This window comes from Periophthalmus magnuspinnatus, chromosome 1, assembly GCF_009829125.3.
Source record: "Periophthalmus magnuspinnatus isolate fPerMag1 chromosome 1, fPerMag1.2.pri, whole genome shotgun sequence".
Lineage (NCBI taxonomy): Eukaryota > Metazoa > Chordata > Actinopteri > Gobiiformes > Gobiidae > Periophthalmus > Periophthalmus magnuspinnatus.
In genome coordinates this window covers 16,281,692-16,301,126 of record NC_047126.1, presented here as the reverse complement: position 1 = coordinate 16,301,126, position 19,435 = coordinate 16,281,692, and the positions used below count along the sequence as shown (strand labels likewise).

Below are 19,435 nucleotides of genomic sequence, written 5' to 3'. Positions count from 1 at the left end.
TAACCAATATCCTGTTGAGACAGGATATTAGTTGTTATGTTTGCAATGTCATTTTTATTTCTCTAATCCCAAAGCATGTTGATTTAGCAAATATATATGTTCTGGATTGTACATTTTACTTTGTTTGTGCACCTCTCTGTTCCCCAGACCCTCTCAGCTCCAATAAGAGCCCCCTGTCTAAAAGCTGCTTCCTGAATGACACCTCATTTGTTACCTCCTCTGAGGTGAGAAACTGGAGATATTTCTGTTCATGACGCTATAGTAGGACTGCCAAATATAATGCTGTATTTTTGTCAGTGAATGTAATATAATCTATATGAGCACCAATGCGAACATTTTTCCTTTCACTTTTTTGAGTAAGCTGAAATACATCTAATGAAAGTGTTGAAGGATACAAGGTATCTGCAGGTAGTATTAGTCTGCACTGGTTTGTAGGGTTCAGGACTTATTTATTTACTGTATTTATTTATTTCAAGAACAGTGCACATTAATTAATATTTCTGTAAATATGCCAAAATACCCAAGAAGGTTATTTTTCATCTGTAGTCCCATTTCATAACTAATCAGAATGTAAGTGTTGCTTCTGGTGAAATGAAAACGTTAATCGTTTGATGCAGTCATCAAGTGTGATTCTTAGTAACAATGTGCCTGATTGGATGAAAAAGTTGACCCTGTCAGTAGTTTCTATAATCGTTATTTCCTGAGAAAATGCTATGTAAAATTAATAGATTATCATTTACAGTCTCACTTTTTTTTCATTTTTTAGCAAATTTTAGCATACATTGCATGATGTTAAGAGCATTTATCTTGACATTGATTAATCAAAATCAAGTACAGGCCCTTTAATGTGTACATTGACTGATTCCTCTTTATCTTTATCTAGGAGCTTCACTCTGGCAGTCCGTCCCGCAGTAGCTCCTCTCTCTCCTTCCAGAGCACGCCCCCGCCTCAGCAGAGCCCTGCCTCCTTCGGCCAGCCACTGCTCAATGGTCTCAGTCGCGGTCTCAGTGACAGTTTGGGGACTCTGAACCAGTCCGGGGGGTCCAGTCTTCCTGCGGTGGGCGGTCTCATTGCGTCTCTAACAGGAAGTCCTCAGCTCAGCATGAACGGGGTCCTGGGAAGTTTGAATGGTGTGATTCAGTCTCCAGTCCACAGCGCCCCCCCGCCTACACTCCCGGCACTGCGCCCTCAACCTCCACCACTCAACCCCCAAGCACTGGTCCAGAGCTTTCAGCTGCCCAAGAGCGTCAGCCCGTATGTAATATACTATTTAAATAAGATAACAATAGCATTTACTAAGATTTGATGCAGTATTTTATTATTTCTTATCATATTTTTGTTCGGACTTTATATTTTCTGAAATACTAAAGCACTACAATACAAGTATGAATGTGTGTGTTTGTATAAGCAAAAGCCCAGACACGCGGATATTCTACTTTTGCATATATGATTTTTTTTTTTTTTCATATTTTCCTCATTTATACCTCTTGTCTGTGCAGTGTTTTTTCCATTAGATATATGTCCATTATAGTTGATGTCCACTGATCCCTTGAGGACATACCGGTATATGTTTTTCCCCAGGTCCTAGTTATTGATTTTTGGCAGCTAATGTCATCACTTTGAGCTGATATATATCACATTGGTGAATAAATATATATAATATATAATATAGATTAGCCAGTTCAGATGTCAAAGGAACTGAATATTCTGGCATTTGACATAGTACATCATAAGCCATTTACCAAAACACAGTTGGTTTCTAAAATATATGACAATGATCCACAACGATTTTCCTGCATTCACACTAACAAGTCTGATGCATCTTTAATTGTTTACTCTTTAGTTTAGGGGTAATACAAAATCTAAGTAGGTTCCTCCAGACAAACTCCCTCTGTGTTCGAGAGCTGGTGGTGGTGTGCTGATGCCTACACATCTTTAACCTTTATCATCAATTTTTATGTTACATTATTTTCCTAATTACCCTTCACCTTTTATCATAATACGTTAGGGCTTCATATAATGCTGATTATTTTATTATGCTACAATTAGTGTCTTTGTAGGCTTTTGTTGCTGTTTGAATTACACCATTCTCTCATTTGAAGATACCTGAATAAATCGTGTTGATATTGCTTTGTTAAATTCTGAAATCTCACCAGCTGCCCGTTTCTCTCCAATACAAGTATGAATATGTGTTGACATGCGTGTACATGTCTATAGAAAAAACATCAAATGAGTTGGAACACCAAAATAATGGTATTAAAGGATAAAAAGGTGCCACTAATACCAATTTACCTAGACTAGGTGCTCATTGGAATTACTGACATAATTATTATTATTTGTTATGAAATCTTATGGCACAATTCCAGTGTTTTACAGAAAGAAATCACACATGATGAAAATATAATTCTAATGATTAGAACACTTATAATTCTAATGATTAGAACACTTAACGGGGGTGTACTTGATTTCATTTTAAACAGTTTGCCATGGTCCAAAGCACTTTTACAACTTTCAGAGATCAGACTGACATTTTGTCATGATAGTAAAGCCAAGTGTTAATACGCACTTCCTGATTATCTGAAAATAATCAGGAATTATGAAATGCTTATACTTGCTGTATAATTAGATGAAGACAGCACACAGTGGACATATTTTGAGTTTATACTGTATAACTATACTGGGACATTTTTTTTTCAAATGCAGGGCAAGAAAAAAAGCTGTAGTATTGTAGATGTTAGTTGAAAGAGATCTTCATTGCACCTGGTAAAACCTAAATATAAAAAATGGTAACAAAAATGTGTGTTGTTGTTTTGCCCTCTAATGCATACTATAATAGTAAATGAAGATGTTATAATAATTTCTCATGCTCTTTGTCTTTCTGCAGGTCTTCTCTCCTCTCTGAGCAGCAGAAGCAGCTTCTCCTGGAGCAGCAGCAACAGCAGCAGCTTCAACAGTTCCTGACGTCTCAAAACTTCACACCAGTAATGACACTTTACTGCCTCCCACATCCTGTTACCTCACTTAGATGCATATTTGCACTTTTCAAACTGTGTGGGATTTTCAGTGACAAACACTCATGACAGAGCTGCACCCTTAATTTTGATCACATCCCAAAATCATAGCTTTAAGTGTGTGTTCCGTTCAAAATTTTACATACGCACACATTTTTCCATGCTCCTTGGGGACATTACATTGACTTAAATTCATGTCCTGGAGAATGATCCTAATATTAACCTGTCACTAACTGTAACATTAACCCATGCCTAAACTTTAAATAATGTTGTTGATCTAATAATAAAGGATGTATGTCATGGGGACCTGATTTTTGTTCCCGTAAGGGAGGCAGATCCCTACTGACATTTAGTCATCCACAACAAAACTGGATTCAAATTGAGATCTAAACCTGAACCAGACCAGGACTAGAACAGGACCAAAACATCGTGTTCCATTGTAAGCCTACATCACGACTAAACTGGGCTAAAACCATTGTGAACTTTTTTAATTTGATCTTAAATCTTTTATAAATTTGAACTGGAATGCTGATGCTTAGATGAGATTAAACAAGATAAATGACTCTTATTCTAACTAACTCTTAATCCAATTAGCAATCTGCTCAACCTAAACAAATAGTAACCTTTACTGAAAGGTGTGAAAGTAATATAGTTGTATAGTTCTTTGTAAGAGGAAAATGTTTGGCAAAAAAGATACAACTTTTATGTCACATTTTAAGAAAGAAAATTTGTGTACCATGTAGTCCAAATCTGTCCTCTGTTTGTGATTTTTTTTTCAGTATTTATACTTTTTTCAAAGTTTTAGTACTTATTCATATCTGGCTATTTATTTTTTGACAACCCTAATGTAATCACTTAACTGTCTGTCTTAGGAGCAGCAGGTATTGGTGTGTCAAATGCTACAACAACAGAGACAGAGGGAGCTACAGCGCCTCTCTCTGGCCGGAGCACTCTCCTCCACCCCAAACTCCCCCCTCATCGCGTCCTCTGCTTCCCCCCTGCAGACAGGACAGGGGGGCAGCCTCTTTGGTCTGCAGGACAACGCACTTCACAAAACAGGGGTGGGTCCCAGAAAGACAGAAATCATTATCATTTTGTTGATTAGTTGTAGTTGCAAATATATGTGGAAATATGTGGATTGTAGTGATAATGAATACAAGTGGTGACCCTTTTTGTTGGGTTTTACATCATCATATCATGGTGGTACTGCAGGGCCACAAATAATGTTTATATTTGATTTGGGTGATTTGGAGGTTCAATCCCAGGTGTCACTGGTGCATACTGTCACTATGTCCTTGCCTCATGTGTGTAAATGGGTGAGTGGTTCCTTGATTAAAGCACTTTGTATGCCTATTCACAATACAGATCAGGGATAGCTAAATTTAATATTGTTTAGTTGATTTTTGTTGTAATGTAGAAAGTTCTAGGATATTGTCACTAATAGAAGTGATCAGGTTAAACATTAGTGAATTTCTGGAAAAATATACTATGGGTCCCACCAATTGGAGGCAGTAAAACGCTATATAAATGTGACCATGTATCATCTGTTGCCCATCTTGTCTTGTGTCTTTCAACAGAAGAGCAGGGGAAAAGCTTGTCTTGTCAGATTTGTGAACTGTCTGAAATATAGTTCCAAAATAGCAACTTGATTTTTACAACATAAGTTACAAAATCCTTGCAAATTCTTGTTTTATCATTTGATTAACTTTGTACTTGTACTTTCAGGGCCCAGGAGAAAAAGGTGGGGATAAAAATGGCTGACAACTCTTCAAACTTGCAACTTATTTGAAATGAGGTCCTCTTTTTTGTCGTCTTTCTCTTCAACCTCTCTATGAATGTATTACAAATGTACTTTTTATCTAGTGGCGTTTTCATGTTTTAAATTTCAGAGTTTCTTCTTATAGTTTTGTTTGTTTCTTTTGTGTAGGCAGCTTTCTGAGAGCATGAATGTGGTCTCATTTTTTTTAATTGCACTAAATTGTGAGCTCGACCAATGGCGCCCCCTGGCTTTTGGTTGTAGTTTGAACTCTTTGGGTCTGTCTGACTCCTAGCACTGACCGTTCATAGTTCTCCCCTAGGCTTGAACCAATCTATTTATACAGTTTTCTGCCACTTCTTGCAAACATTAACCGTCTTCCTCAATATTCTGCCTTTCTGTCGTGTTAGTTTAAAATCTTGTTTAAATTTCACCTCACACAATACTGAAGATGTGGAGGTCCTTTTACTTTGAAGTTTGTGGTTACTAGTGACATTTTTACCTGAAGATAGTTACCTCAGAACTTTCTACCTTTGCGATACTTAATATTTCATTGTAGACAGCTGTGGTTAATATCTGTGATGATACATTACCAAGATAGCCTTCACTGGATACAATTGCCCACTTAAACTGTAATCGCTGTTTACACATTTACTTATGTGAAGACAGCATTCAAAAATGGCATTTTTAATATGAATCAGTTTTGTTTATTACAGACCGCAAGAGTTTATAAGACTTTGTACCTTTCCAGTTGCTATCGAGATTATGCAGACAAAACCAAACATTTGGGGACTTCATTAAAAAGTAAATTGTTTGATTTTCTTTTTAAAATAAACAGCGCACTTTTTGCATGTTAGATGCTATCAAAGTAAATTAGCCATTGACAAAGTACCTTAAAAGGAGGCTTGGTGCTGACCAGGCCATTAGGGACTGACCGGTTTCTCATTGTTCATGAGTATTTTGCACTCTGTCCTGAAATGTTTCATGTTCATACTTTTAATGTCCTCCAAATAGTTGTTCTTTTAGCAATACTGGATAGACAATGCCTTAATAATGTTATATACAGAGAAAAGGGTGAAAAGGCCTCCTAATGTTGTCTTTCTTTGACAGTGTTTTTATCTTTGGGTACACGGAGGACTCTTCCTATAACTGTTTATACTTTTGATAGTTAATGATCATTTCTGCAGAAACATGTGAATATAGTGGTAACTATAGTCTTTTTTAATGTACTTCTTTGTGTTCAGATGCTTTTTGTTGTTTGTGCTTCAGAGAAGTGAGAAACAGGATATAATGGGACTTTTACAGACATAGGAGATGTAATATTAACATGTATAATTCATAGTTTAGCTGTAACAGAGAGAGGAGAGCAGTGACTCGTCATAGTACTTATATTGGCTTTCACTGTTGGGTTTAGTCATTGATAAGCTTATCTGTCCATCAGTTTCATCATCACAGTTTTACTAACACAGTAGGTCACTCATAAATACATGTAATCAATAATCTGTAATATTTTCAATTAACCTTTCCCTAACATGTGACAATATATCTTAGATTAATTTAAGTAGCACTTAAGCAGCTCACTTGATGGTCATAAATACTGTAGCAGAGACAGGAGAGTAAATTATATGAAAGACTTGAGCCACCTTCTTGACACGACTCCGAACGGGAGATCTGCAATTTATCATAAGTGTTTTTTGAGTCCAGACTGGACCAGGTCCTAGACTTTGGCTGAAGTGCCAAGGGTTTCTGAAGCGGTTTCTTTATGTTGCACTGGGGCATTTGGGCCCACTTGTAAATCATTTTAGTCCCTTTTTTTCAATTATGTTGGATAAAAGTTTTTTAATGTTTGTGCAAAACATTGAGCTTTGAAGTTGGGCGACCAAGAAAAATCCATATTATGAATGTTGTACTGTGTATCTTTTATGTATTAAGACATAAGCACCTGGTTCTGAATGAGGTTAGATGGAGAGCAAGCTAAATACTGGGATATGAATTGCATGAAATGCAGTGAAGTCTCTCAAATGTGTTGCTAATTACCAAGTAAAACTATGCATAATTTTGAATGCATTGTTCCCTGAAAAGTTTAGAAATGAGCACTGAATTTAAAAGGACAAGCACGTTGTCATTGTACAGTGTATTGTTTTCAGAGAATTGATCAAAACTAATTTGACAAATATTGAGATTAAAATCCCTGTAAAGTATTTTGATATTTTTGTGTGTAAAAATTAAAGGCTTGAATAAGACATTCTTTTGTTAATAAATGCATCCTTCTGTGTCATTTTTTTCAGATTTAACTTAAATTTCTGGAGAGTCAACTAGGTCTACAATAATACACATTTACAAATGAATCCATTCACACTTGGTTATCTTCAGTTAGGGCCTGGATGGTTTTCAGTATTAGGCCTTCACGTGTCATCTATAATGCTATGCCTTTAGATCAGAGGTGCCCAAACTTTTTTTTATCAAGGGCCACGTCTCAACACATATTCAGAGTGGAAGGCCACAGACTGGTGATCAATGCAGCGCAGTACTTAATACACAGCTTTGACAGAGTTGCTGTATAATAATAAGGCCTGAAACACATTAATTTTAGGTCTGTATCACAATGCAATGTGGTGTTTGAGGTTATAGTGGTAGAAATGGTTTAATTTGCTGTTAAAAGTACTGCTAATGACTGGTTTATGACTGCTATGGGCCAGTTCAGCAGGAGGTCTGAGGGCCAATAAAAACTAGTCTGAGGGCCACATTTGGGCCCCGGGCCATAGTTTGGACACCCCTGCTTTAGATGTATTATCTCTGTGGAACGAAATGACCATTTTTTTTATTTAGGAACTATAAGTTTATCAAGCAGTCAAACCCTCCTCTTCTGAAATAAACTTCAGTGGGCGGGGAATGAGACTCAACCGCCAATCACAGCACAGGAGCTGACGTAGAGAAGGGGCCATGTTAGGACAAGTTGCGTTTGTTCTGCAAGTTCAATGCTTCTAGTAGTCTGTATTAGGGATTCTCTTGTCTGAGTTCTTTCATTTAACACATTTCTAATATTTGTGGGGTTTTAATCCGTGGATACAAATGAACACAGTCAGTGTTATCGTGGCGATGCAGAGAGGCTGCCTGCAAACCTTCAGGCGACCTCAGCTCTGGGCTTCCTCCTCTGTGGTAAGTCCCTAATGTTTACAACATTTCAGTAGATTGCATTTTATTTTACTTTTATGGTGTTAAAGTAATATATTGTAATTACACTGTAAAATGTACATTATGCTATATATGATATAACAACATGTTCTACTCTTAACTATTTACACGCCCAGACACACCTTCCCTTTACCCTTCACACACATACTGGCCCATTGTCAACCTGTAGTTTATGTCTCCACCTGCATCTGCAGAGAGTAGATCTGTCACTATTACAATTATTATTGCTATTAACGTATCGTTCAATACATTAAATCTGGAACTATATATTTTAGGGCTCAATATTTATGGTGGGGACTTTTTCTTTGCAATAATGGACATTTTTGTTTTTTTGGTTGTAATACGATAATATTTGAGCTGTAGAGTTTTGAATAAGTAACTTTTATGGCTAATTATTGATTCCTTTGTTGCCGCTCATGCCTTTTTAAACCTATAAATACTCTATCTTATCCAATCCTCACTGCCTAAACCCCAGCACCTGCAGCCAATCATTAATCAGTGCATCCTCTGCTGCAGTATGTATGTGTCCATATACTGAGGATGAGAAAAACTTGTACATCAGCTTTACCACTGGCAACCCATGTTCAGTTGTGATTATAGCATAGTGCCTTTTTAAAAACACAGCGTAGGCTATATACAGTTGCTTCATTTTACTTTACTTAATCACCTCAACACCTATAAGAACGTGTCCAGTTCCATAGGACTAGATATAGTTGCAGTAAATAAAAATATGTTGGCCTATATTTGGACAAAGAGAAAATATCCTCATACATCTGATGTAAACTGTAGGATTGCCTTCCTTTGACTACGCACGCTGATGATAATATGAATGCGATTCTACTTGTAATAGAGGGTGTATTTCCCATATAGAGGAGACTAACTTCCAACTTCCCTACGAGGATTGTAAACAAGTCTGTAGGCCTCTAGTCATTTAGTTGATTAATCAGTCGATGGCTTCTTAGTCAACCAAGTTTTTTATTGGATGACAGATTATTTTATAAGAAGAATGTACATGGACCAAAGCTGAAAGGAGAAGCAAAATATTATCAGAATGCATGGGGATGTGAATTTATTTTGGCTTTTTACAAACAAATATACAATTTACTTGTGCTTTGTCTTGTTGTGTACTTATTTTATATTTTGTGAGATCATAGAGATTTGAGAGCTCACATCCCTTTTTAGTTGACAAATTGATGCAAAGGGCACGTCTACTTGACCCTACCTTAAACTAAACTTAATATCATACAAAAGGATGACAATCTTGATGAATATTACTTAGCGGTGATGAGATGAGATGCAATTTCAGTAACACGAGACACAAAACTGGGTCCACAAGAAGAAAAGACAAAATATTGACATAATTTATAATAAATAGTGCAATCTAGTTCACAATTTTGACCTCAAAACTTCTTCATTTAATTTCATATTTTTGCAGTCATTATAGCACTGCTTTTTTGTAACTACAGCTTCTCCGGAGGTTGAACTTATCAGCATTTCATCCTTTTTGTCCAAACCAAAAGATCACATGTGCATAATCTTGTGGCAGTTTTATTGCATGAGATCTTGTTCTATCCCTATCATTACACATTCTATCTGGTTTTGTAGGTACAGTGCCATCTCCAGTCCACAGACGTCATTGCTGCTGCCCGCATACCTTACAGAGTGAAGTTAAAAGCTGGCAAACGCTATGCCTGGTGTGCGTGTGGACATAGCCAGAAACAGGTCTGTAATCAAATGAACCGGGTTCAGATTTCAGGGGCCTAAAGGGGGCCAAGCACAGGATGTAAGTCATTTAGAATCCATTCTCTGATGTTTACATTCCTCCAGGCCTGACACTTGGCTTTTGTGAGGCAGCTTGTTGGCAGACATGTCCCGGGTTCTTAGACTGAAAAACATGTGATATTGGGTAAGACCGTAGAACTAAATGTGAGAATTTTAGTTGTATGTTCTCAAGGGTTGTTTTTATTGGCTACAACTAAGCTCAAGATGGTTCAAATTAATTAAATTTTCATATACAGCACTTATTTGGACCCTCAAAGATTCATTCATTCAAGTGGTAAGCTGCTTTTATAGCCACAGCTGCCCTGAGTTAGCCTGGAAACATGGCTGCCAATCTGTGTCAATGGCTTCTCTAACCACCACCAATCACTCACTCTCATGTTAGTAATTTGGGTAAAGTGTTTTGCCCACGGACACAACAGCAGTATCCACTAGTCACTATGGTTGAGTGTGGTTATCTTATTGGCAAAGGTTAGCAGTTTAATGCCAGCTCTGACGGAAGTGTACTGCACCAACAGTCATTACAAGGGTACTTTTTCTTTGCTCTAGTGGGACTTTTTTTCAATAATATAAGATTTGAGTAGTTGAGGGTTGAATAAATAACTTCTATGTCGCATTATAGGTTTAGAATAACTAATTCTGCTATTGACTTATTACAGGTTATTGTGTGGCAGTCAATAAAGTTTCAGTGTTATCGCTAATTCTCAACATTTTCTTCAGAAATGTATCACTGCAAATTTTGTTTATCGTGACAGACCTAGTTTGTAGGCTTGTTGTTGTCACTTAGCCTTAGGGCAGCTGCGACTACATTAGTAGGCCTATCTTTCTTCATCGAACAAGGAAAATGAATGAAAAATGCAAAGCCAATGCCTTATATATTTGTCTGCAGCCTTTCTGTGATGGAACTCACCGGGCCAAAGCACCGAATATTGAGCCGATGCGCTTCACTGCTGAAAAAAATCAGACTGTCCTCCTTTGTGCCTGTAAACAAACCAGAAATGGGCCTTATTGTGATGGAACCCACATAAAAGTAATCTTCAATGATGTAGTAAATTATGTGAAACGTGCATTCAAGAAATAGAGAATACCTGAAGTGTTTGTGGAGCTCTATTAAAGCATATCTGTCCATTGACAAAGTCATGTAAAACTGAAGAACTTAGTCATTTGTGTGTGTTGGGAGATTAGTACCTGCATGTACTGTATTTATGAATATGAGAGCTGACTATATTCATCTTCACAACAAAATTCACAATTAATTTATTCATTCTCACTCTAGAATATATGTGTATCCTAGTTCATGTTTTGAATGTAATCATGCAAGATGTATGGAAAATAGGCCTAATCTTTTATTATTGATATTTTTTTCTAAATGAATAATAAATGGCCTATGCATTACCGAATTTAAAGCTGCAATGTGTATTTTTTCTGGTGGAGAAGCTGCAACCCGCTTGCTGCTCAAGAGTTTCATAGTATAGCATTGAACTTAACTAGCATTAATTTATGTACAGGTGTTTTAATACCAATGTATTATTGTTATAATAACAATAATAAATTGTTATTATTGTATTGCTGTTATCATTATTATTATAAAAGATGAGCATTCTTGCAATGAATGGGCTCACTTCTCCAGAGATCTCCAGAAGATACTTTCTGTGGAACACTGCATGCATATCTCCATGGAGGCAATCAGAAAAGTTCTGTAGTGCATGTTTAACCTGCTAGGACCTGGCGTACACATGTGTGGACAACACATTTTGGGTTGTCTTGGCCACAATGCAAATTTTTAGAAGAGAACGGCAAAAATGTTCAATTTAGAATATTTTTGAGAGTTTAGACTGTTCAGAATATTATTATTATTATTATTATTATTATTATTATTTTATTTATTTTTTTGTAAAGACACATGTCTTCCTGCACTTGTTAGCAGCACTTCAAATGAGCCACATTGTTCCATGAGGCAAAATTGTTGTTTCTCATTTTGTTTTACATTTTAATTTTACAGTTGTTTGTGCTGTTCCAGGTTTCTGTTATATGCAACATTTTTAGGACTTAATATTACCATTTTATGAATTGAGTATTTAATGTTTAATGTCAAATAGTAAAGCACAGGAAAGTGGTTGGTTAGAATTAGTCACGTGATCCAGGAAGTGTTTTGACTAGTGGCAGAGCACAGGCAGCTGAACTGTCACCTCTAGACATGCAGACTTTAACCAGATTAGATCACATATGGACAAATGTTACTTTAAAATGCCGGTGGAAAAGAACAACGACAGCCTTCAAGGTAAATAAAAGCTGTTTACTGACCCATGTTTTTGTCAATGATGGTAATCAGTGACAGCCATAGAATACTAGCACCACCTTTATATTTAGCTATCTATTATTAACCCAATAGGATGTATTAGTAGCAGTATTAATGTGTAGCTTGTATTAGAGTAGACATAATGTTATAACGACAGGATAACGTTGTCAATGAACAATTCTTGTTATTAGTAGTACATATAATCTGTGTGATTATTATTTTTATTTATTACTTATGACTTTTAGGGCTATAATTTGAATAAACATAATGGCTTTTCATGGGGATAAATAAAGTTAAACGATGTAGCACAGATTGTGGAATAAATCTGTTAATACGCCCCCTACAGGACATGGGCAAGAAGTGATGCCTCTGAAATTGATTTCTGTCACTTCTCTCGTTTTCCCAGCTCTGCACATATCCACCTGAACCTGTAATCCCAGTCAAGAAACCTTTTAAAGTGGATGTTGTTGGGGGGAAATGGTATTCATGGTGCACTTGTGGATACAGCAAAAAGCAGGTAAAAAGGTTAAACCTTTAAAATTATTTTTGAAAATTGATATGCTTTTTCGCAATCCTCCTTTTCTCTTTCAGCCTTTCTGTGATGGAGCCCACAAATTAAAAGCACCAAGTTTCACTCCTTTACGTTTTGTCCCTGACAAAGACATGACAATATATTTATGTGGCTGCAAATACACCAATAACCCACCCTACTGTGATGGCACGCACAAGCAGGATTTCATAATGTCTGCTCCACTGTATGAAGAAAAGGACTCTTAACATCTATCTAAATGTGGTTCAATTGTCTCTTAGGTTGTGTTCACACTTATACATGCCCCACATCAAAATGCTGACTAAATTATTGCACTTGGACTCGACCATGACTACACCAAAACCAAACCAAATCTACAATATATTAGGACTAAATTGAGATACAAACAAGTGTGAATCCAGTCTTCTTAAAATAGTTTTTTTAAAAGGTTGAAAATGAAAGTACATGCCCCACAATAGAGAAACCTGTATAGTATTTCTAGCCAGTTGTTGGTTAGATTTTGTGCCATTGATATCATGTATCCTGAATGTTTGCACTGGTACAAGAATGTTAAGACAAACTTTTTATATCGCTAGTATCCAAGATTCATATTGGTTTGCATATATGATGATTCGGTCACACTTTAAAGAAAATGAAAACGTGATTCACAAACTGTTTATCGTGAATTAGAAGCTTCAATGTTAAAATGTGTTTCTAGTCAACAAGCACCAACCATTAACCTACTACCTCACCTCAGTATTTATTTCATATCGTTTGTGTATGCTTTTGTTCATAATATACCTAATGAAATTAAGTTGGCTAATTTACTTGATGCACAATTAAATTTGAACAAATGTACCAACATATGTGAAGTAGAAACTCTACTATGCAAAAATGTAAGTACACTTTTCTGGTGGAGGGTCATTCACCTGCTTGTCTGTTACTGCTTTGCCTGGTGTATATTGTACCTATCATGGAGACAAGTAGCAACTACTTGGCCAAGTTACAGGTCAGATTTGTGGAGAGGCCACCCCACTATATAAAATATAAAAAATGATCAAATGCAAGATATTTGGGCTTTATGCTATACTATGGTCCTTCCAGGCAATGCAATGACATCTCCATGGAGACAAGAAGTTAGTTGACCCTATTTTAATAGTCAGAGAAAAAAATATTTAATAAAGATAACCGCATTGTGGATTTAATCAGAACCCTTAGGTCAGAACTATTAAGTTAACATTTTTATTGACCTAAAACATGCATGTACGGCCAATCCAAATGCCCCCATGTCTGATGTAAAGAAAATGCATGGAATGTTGAAATTTGAGGAGCTACAACAAACGTACACAGCCAAAATTCATATCCCTTTTGAGGTGGTGGGCTGCCGTAAAATGCAATTCACAATTTTCTAACAGACATAAAACAGTGGTAGTGCTTAAAACATTTGTTAAAGGATAAATGCCTTCTCTGGCTTGAAAATAGTTGTTGGTTGTGTTATGAAAGTGCATTGTCAGTTAAGAACAAATGAAGACTATACCAGACACTTATACAGCAGTTATTAACATGGAAGTTTAAAGGCAAATATCTTAGCTCTTCATGTACATCCAATAGCTTTTGACTCATGTTTTACCAAAGCCAAATAGATGAAACCTATGGAAATGGGACAGACACACTGCATATACAATACAAAACAATTACAATATCTTGTATAAAAGATAAGTTTATACATATTATGCACACATGCTCACATTTGTTACATACTATACAGTTTGTATGTGTGCACGGGTCTAGTCTAACACACAGAAACACACACATACAAGTGTCTATTTGGCCAAAGAACCAGTCATTGTCAGCAGATGGAAGATTCTGCCACAGATTTGTCCTTCAAATTCTGGACATTTTGCTGTTTAAAAGAAAAAAAAAGGATGCAATTGAAAATTGTCCTCCCTTTGAGAATATAAAGGGGTTAAGTCATAGCCCCACTCTTTTCACCTCCCCTGCTTTCTTCTTTGCCATTTCCGCTACTCGTGCCATTGACAGTCACCTTTCGTGCGCTACTGCCCCCTTGTTTTGAGGCTTGAGAGTGTCGCTGAGAGGCGGGCACAGTGGTATTACAGTTGGAGGAGGTTTGTGAAGAGGGTGGCTGGTTTTTGGGTGAAGATCCAGACTGTTGTGAGGTGCCTCTGGGTGTTGATGGGGTACCAGATGGGGGACTGTGGAGAGCTTTGTCGCTGTGGGAGTCACTTTCGGATGCTGGGCTCGTGTTGATCCCGTCCGAGTTACCTGCTGCGACAGACTGGGACGGCCTCCTGCGCTTCCGGTTGGGTTTGACCAAATACTGCAGTGGAATGGGCCCAGTCTGAAGAATAAGAATCAGTTATGAATTGAGTGTTACAGCTAAAAGACTACTGATATTAACACAGCTGGGTTGTTATATGCACCTTAAGCATATAAAGAGAAATTGAGTTTTTAAATGAACTACTCAGTTTTAAATGAAAGACTGATCATTTTTTAAACCAATTTTAAAAGGTCCACTATGTAACTTTTTGGTAAAGGGTCTGCCATCTGCTCGTCTCCACTCAGATGTTATTGTTTTGCCTGAATTGTTTCATGGTATGGCAATGACTTTACATTCTGGAGACAAGAGGGTGACACCAAGAAACTTATAGGTCAGACCTCTGGAGAGGTAAATCTGCTGCACAATAAGAATGCATATTTTAAACAATAAAATAAATGCAAGATATGTTGTTCACTTTAATGCCATACTGTGGAACATTTTAGGCAAAATGATAACATCTCTATGTCCATAGAGGCAAACAGGTGGACATCCTCTCACCAGAAATATTATTCCTTCAATTTTTAGGTTCAATATGGAATTTTAAGGTTATACAAAAATAAAAAATAAAAATAATATCACAATATTCTGCCTACAAACTCATGAAAATTACTCAACTGTTTAAAATACAACAACTAGCAGTTTAGATTATTACAGTACTAAATTGCAGTATAATGCAATGGTCATTTTCTGGAGTCATGCAAAAGTAAGCATCTGCAAACTTTCAAGGAGGGCTTTTCACCTCTTGTTCAAAAGATTTCAGCTCAAATTGAACTTGTCATAGACTCAAGTTGAAAGACTAAAACTACTTCCAGATGGAAACATCACAGTAAATACAATGTTAAATGTTCTTAAGAAACACTATTCAATTCAATTCAAAATTTCACTATACAGGAATAACCTACTTCAGATTGCATAGATTTTTGGAAAACTTTTATTCATAAAACCCTTCATTGCATTTCAGGATTTTTTTTTTGTTTCAATTTTGTCCAAACGTTTTATCATCCCTTGTCAGAAGAGCTGCTCAGACATACCTTAAGCATGAAAAGGCATGTATCTTGCCAAAAATAAACTTATTATTATTTATATTATGTATTATTTAATTAAGGATCCCAAATAGGCTTTAAAGCTAATTACAGCAAATACTACTCTTCCTGAGGTCCACCACCTGACCTGACAATTAGTATTACTTGACTTGTTTTGATTTGTTAATTGCTATGGTAACATCCTATTTTGTCATCACTCCGAAACCTTCTTATCTTTACTCAATGTGAGATTATTGGCAAGTGTTAGCAAAAGACACCCATTTACATTATGATAATGTAAAAGTACTCACTCTTCTCCACTCATAAAAGTAAGCAATATCCATTAGTGTGTAGTAGTCCTTCAAGGGTTCATCTCCATACAACACCTCCACCTGAAACAACCAAGAGGCAACATTCTGTTTTTACTATAGCTCAACCCACTTTTAACTCAAAAATCAAGTTTTTATTGATTTCATGTATACTAAGAGACCAATATATGTAAAATGCTTAATTAATTTTAATTGCACCACATATTTGGGGGTACAGACAACAAATAATGGGGACTTAAAGTTGTACTAAGTAACTTTTTTTAATGGAGGGTCTGCTTGTCTGTATAGAAATGTTATTACTTTGCCTGGAATGTTCCACAGTATGGGGCTATTAAATTTATCCATCTCCACGCAGACAAAAAGCTGATGCCACCAGACCAAGTTACAGGTCTGTGGAGAGACGACCCTGCTCACAGTAAGAATGCATGATTGTTGTGGTGTTGAGCAATATAAACATCTTTTAAAACATAAAGATTGTTGATTGATACATATAATGCCATACTGTGGAGCATTTGAGACAAACCAATAACATCTCCAGGGACACATGGGGGTGACGGACTCTAAACCTGAGAAGTTGCATCTTGCAGCTTAAAAAAAGTTAGCCATAGAAAAATTTACAATTATAAGATAAACTAAAGTGGTAGTGTGTAGCTAAAGTGGTAATTTACCCGATAGTTGCTGGGTATGTCCATCTTGCTTCTGAGGAACTTCGCTAAGTGCATGACAGACATGGCAGCAGGGCACTGCAGAAACCGTTTACCATTGGACTGAAGACAAGAGCAAGAATCCACAAATCCACAATTAGTATGAATTAAAAAAAACAAAAACATATAACCAAAACAAGACCTCCTATAACTACCCAACTACTTAAGGTGTCATTAACTAAATCTGAAGATACTGTACATATGTACAGTAAAAATATAATATAACCCATCACCTATTCTATTAAATTAATAATCTATTAAATATACCTTATCATTGTCCACTTCTGAATGCTGTTTGTCCTTATTTCTGCAGAATGAAGTAGAACAATATACAGTAAAACACAGGTATAAATTAATTACACTTTGGAACAAACAATATGTATTTGTTCTATTGCAGATCTTCACAACAAACAGACAGTTCGGTGTCCTTGTGACTCACTTGTTCCTCTCGTAGAACTGTATGGAAAGACTGATGATTTCATCCTCTGCGATGTTAAATGTCTCCACTACTTCCCCAGGCTCCAGCTCACGGTTTTCTGCATAAAAGTCCCGTCGCCTCTTCATCTCATCTGAACACATAGAAACACATGCAGATATTAACCTTCTAAACTAGTTTTGAAAACAGCAGATCATACAAGACAAAATCATACCTTTGAATAGCCCTGGGACAAGCTTATATACAATATCTTGTAGGGTTTTGTCAGCTCTTAAAAAAAACAAAAACAAATTATCAATAAAACTGGATGATAATAATTGCGTACTTGCAGTTTCATCAGTAACTGGCATCACAGATGTATAATATCATATGGGAGAGGGCTGAGTGCAAAGAAACTGCTGCTCACCTGATGCTGAGCTGTGGACACGTCTTATGAACCTGAACGTCACATCGAGGACAGAACTTATTTGTCTCCAAAAAGGCAACGATACATGTTTTACAAACTACAAACAGAAAAGAACATCAGGTGATCAGAAAGGCCCCTTTACCAGACATCTATAACAGGACCATGTCAAAAGAGACCAGCTCTAATCTAATTTCAGCCTGGGGTAGAAAGACATGTAGGCCAATGGCTGACCAAGAAACTTACAGGAGTGCAGGCACTCTACAATGGTGGTGGCATCAACTAAGTAGCCAGCGCACAGTGGACATGTGAGGTGTGGGTTGAGCTCCGTGATTTTAATCCGGCTGGGCTGCATTTTCTCCATCTGGACTGGTCTGTGGAGAGAGCGCACAGAAGGTCTTGTTACACAGGGCACGGAGTGGAGAGGTCTGCAGGGTCTGGACCATCTCCCATCTGGTCAATAAGCGGCTACTCAGCGCGCAGACAATGTCTGCAGCTCGTCCTTGGGACAGCCGGTGAGTGAAACACGACAAAGGGCGCTTGTGGTCGATATTCCCAGCAGCAAATACATGTCGGTGGCCACCAACTAGTGGTAAATATAATGTTATGAGCGAGACAGAGCCGGGGATAAGACTGTGAGCTGCTCAGAGCGCAGCGCAGCGGCTCAATGGCCCCAGTGTGGCCTCATCCAAGCATCGCTCCAACAAAGAACCTTCCGCGTCCCGGAGACCACCGACCACAGACCCGGGCACATCCAGAGCAAACAGCCACTCGCACATACAGCCCACAGCAGCACAAAGCAGCCATCTTACATTCACTGACAGGGCTATGGGCTATATGAAGAGGCGAACAAGAGACACTCAAATGTGACACCGTGCACTTTGTGTGTCCCTCCGCGAGCAGCGTCGCGTCGCCGGACAAATATCAGATTTACCGCGTTGTTCCTACCTGATTACACATCAAAGTCCGCCTCTGCTCCACTCACGATCCTGCTGAATTATTGGGACTTCTCTGGATTTTGCAGCAGCGCCAGAAAATGGCTTTTTTCAGCCCCGTCAGAGGACAGCCCATTTTTGTCACGTGACATTATTTTGTCGCCTCGGTCTTGGGCTCAGGGACAGGGAGGCTCTGCAGGCCCTGTACTTTTCTTTCTTCAGTATTTTTCTCGTGTGTCCCCGCACATTCACGTTTAAACCGGCTCTGGCCGCTTTATTTTACGAGCAAAATCGAGGGGCCCTCTGTGTGGCTCCGCCCCCCGCTGCTCTGCTCCTCTCGGTGTAATTGATTTAGCGCTGAGCTGAGTGCGGCCTGCAGGCCTCATGGCCCAGGGCCCGGAGTGGGCCACAGACCTCCACTACTACAGCTGTGTCTGTGTGGGCTCGCACTGCGCAGGCAAACAGAGCCAGAGAGACCGAGCCATGAGAAGCAATGAGAACGAAACTATTGACTTTTATTTAAAATACCATTAATGGACATAGTTTAGCAGGCCCACAGCCGAAAGTTAAAGCAAATATTTTGGGACAGCGCCTTTTAGCTCCACACGTAAAGAAAATAACTATAATTTCATTACTCCAGGGAACGAAGGTTACTAGACATTTTCAACATAACATTCAGTTCTTCGTTTTATGGTTAAA

The 19,435-nt window shown here is 37.7% G+C and overlaps 3 protein-coding genes across 5 annotated transcripts in view; 2 read left to right on the top strand and 1 right to left on the bottom strand.

Moving 5' to 3' along the window:
• LOC117371764 (protein AF-17-like) overlaps positions 1–7,045 on the top strand; it is a 29,199-nt gene extending 22,154 nt beyond the window's left edge. The window contains exons 16-20 of the mRNA XM_033967424.2: positions 148–224; positions 884–1,254; positions 2,885–2,981; positions 3,884–4,072; positions 4,737–7,045. Of these exons, the coding sequence (XP_033823315.1) occupies positions 148–224; positions 884–1,254; positions 2,885–2,981; positions 3,884–4,072; positions 4,737–4,772 (770 nt within the window). The 3' untranslated portion in view covers positions 4,773–7,045. The remainder of the gene's footprint in view (positions 1–147; positions 225–883; positions 1,255–2,884; positions 2,982–3,883; positions 4,073–4,736) is intronic.
• A 630-nt stretch (positions 7,046–7,675) lies between these two features.
• Positions 7,676–13,429, top strand: LOC117373258 (CDGSH iron-sulfur domain-containing protein 3, mitochondrial-like). 3 transcript variants are annotated; one of them, XM_055221226.1, is made up of 3 exons: positions 7,676–7,926; positions 9,568–9,684; positions 12,632–13,046. In XM_055221226.1, the coding sequence occupies exons 1-3, from the start codon at positions 7,840–7,842 to the stop codon at positions 12,815–12,817; spliced, it is 390 nt and encodes a 129-aa protein (XP_055077201.1). In that variant the 5' UTR covers positions 7,676–7,839; the 3' UTR covers positions 12,818–13,046. The 3 variants fall into 3 exon arrangements, with proteins under 3 accessions (XP_055077201.1, XP_033825094.1, XP_055077204.1); XM_033969203.2 differs by lacking the exon at positions 12,632–13,046 and adding an exon at positions 10,631–11,139 and having other exon boundaries at positions 7,685–7,926; XM_055221229.1 differs by lacking the exons at positions 7,676–7,926; positions 9,568–9,684 and adding exons at positions 11,871–12,022; positions 12,447–12,557 and having other exon boundaries at positions 12,632–13,429.
• A 363-nt stretch (positions 13,430–13,792) lies between these two features.
• On the bottom strand, positions 13,793–19,143 carry LOC117375683 (polycomb complex protein BMI-1-A-like). Its single transcript, XM_033971999.2, has 9 exons — positions 18,750–19,143; positions 18,048–18,175; positions 17,805–17,901; positions 17,613–17,668; positions 17,402–17,531; positions 17,230–17,269; positions 16,927–17,025; positions 16,241–16,321; positions 13,793–14,928 (listed from the first exon to the last, which is right to left on the bottom strand). The coding sequence occupies exons 2-9, from the start codon at positions 18,163–18,165 to the stop codon at positions 14,536–14,538; spliced, it is 1,014 nt and encodes a 337-aa protein (XP_033827890.1). The 5' UTR covers positions 18,166–18,175; positions 18,750–19,143; the 3' UTR covers positions 13,793–14,535.
• Positions 19,144–19,435: the final 292 nt, after the last annotated feature.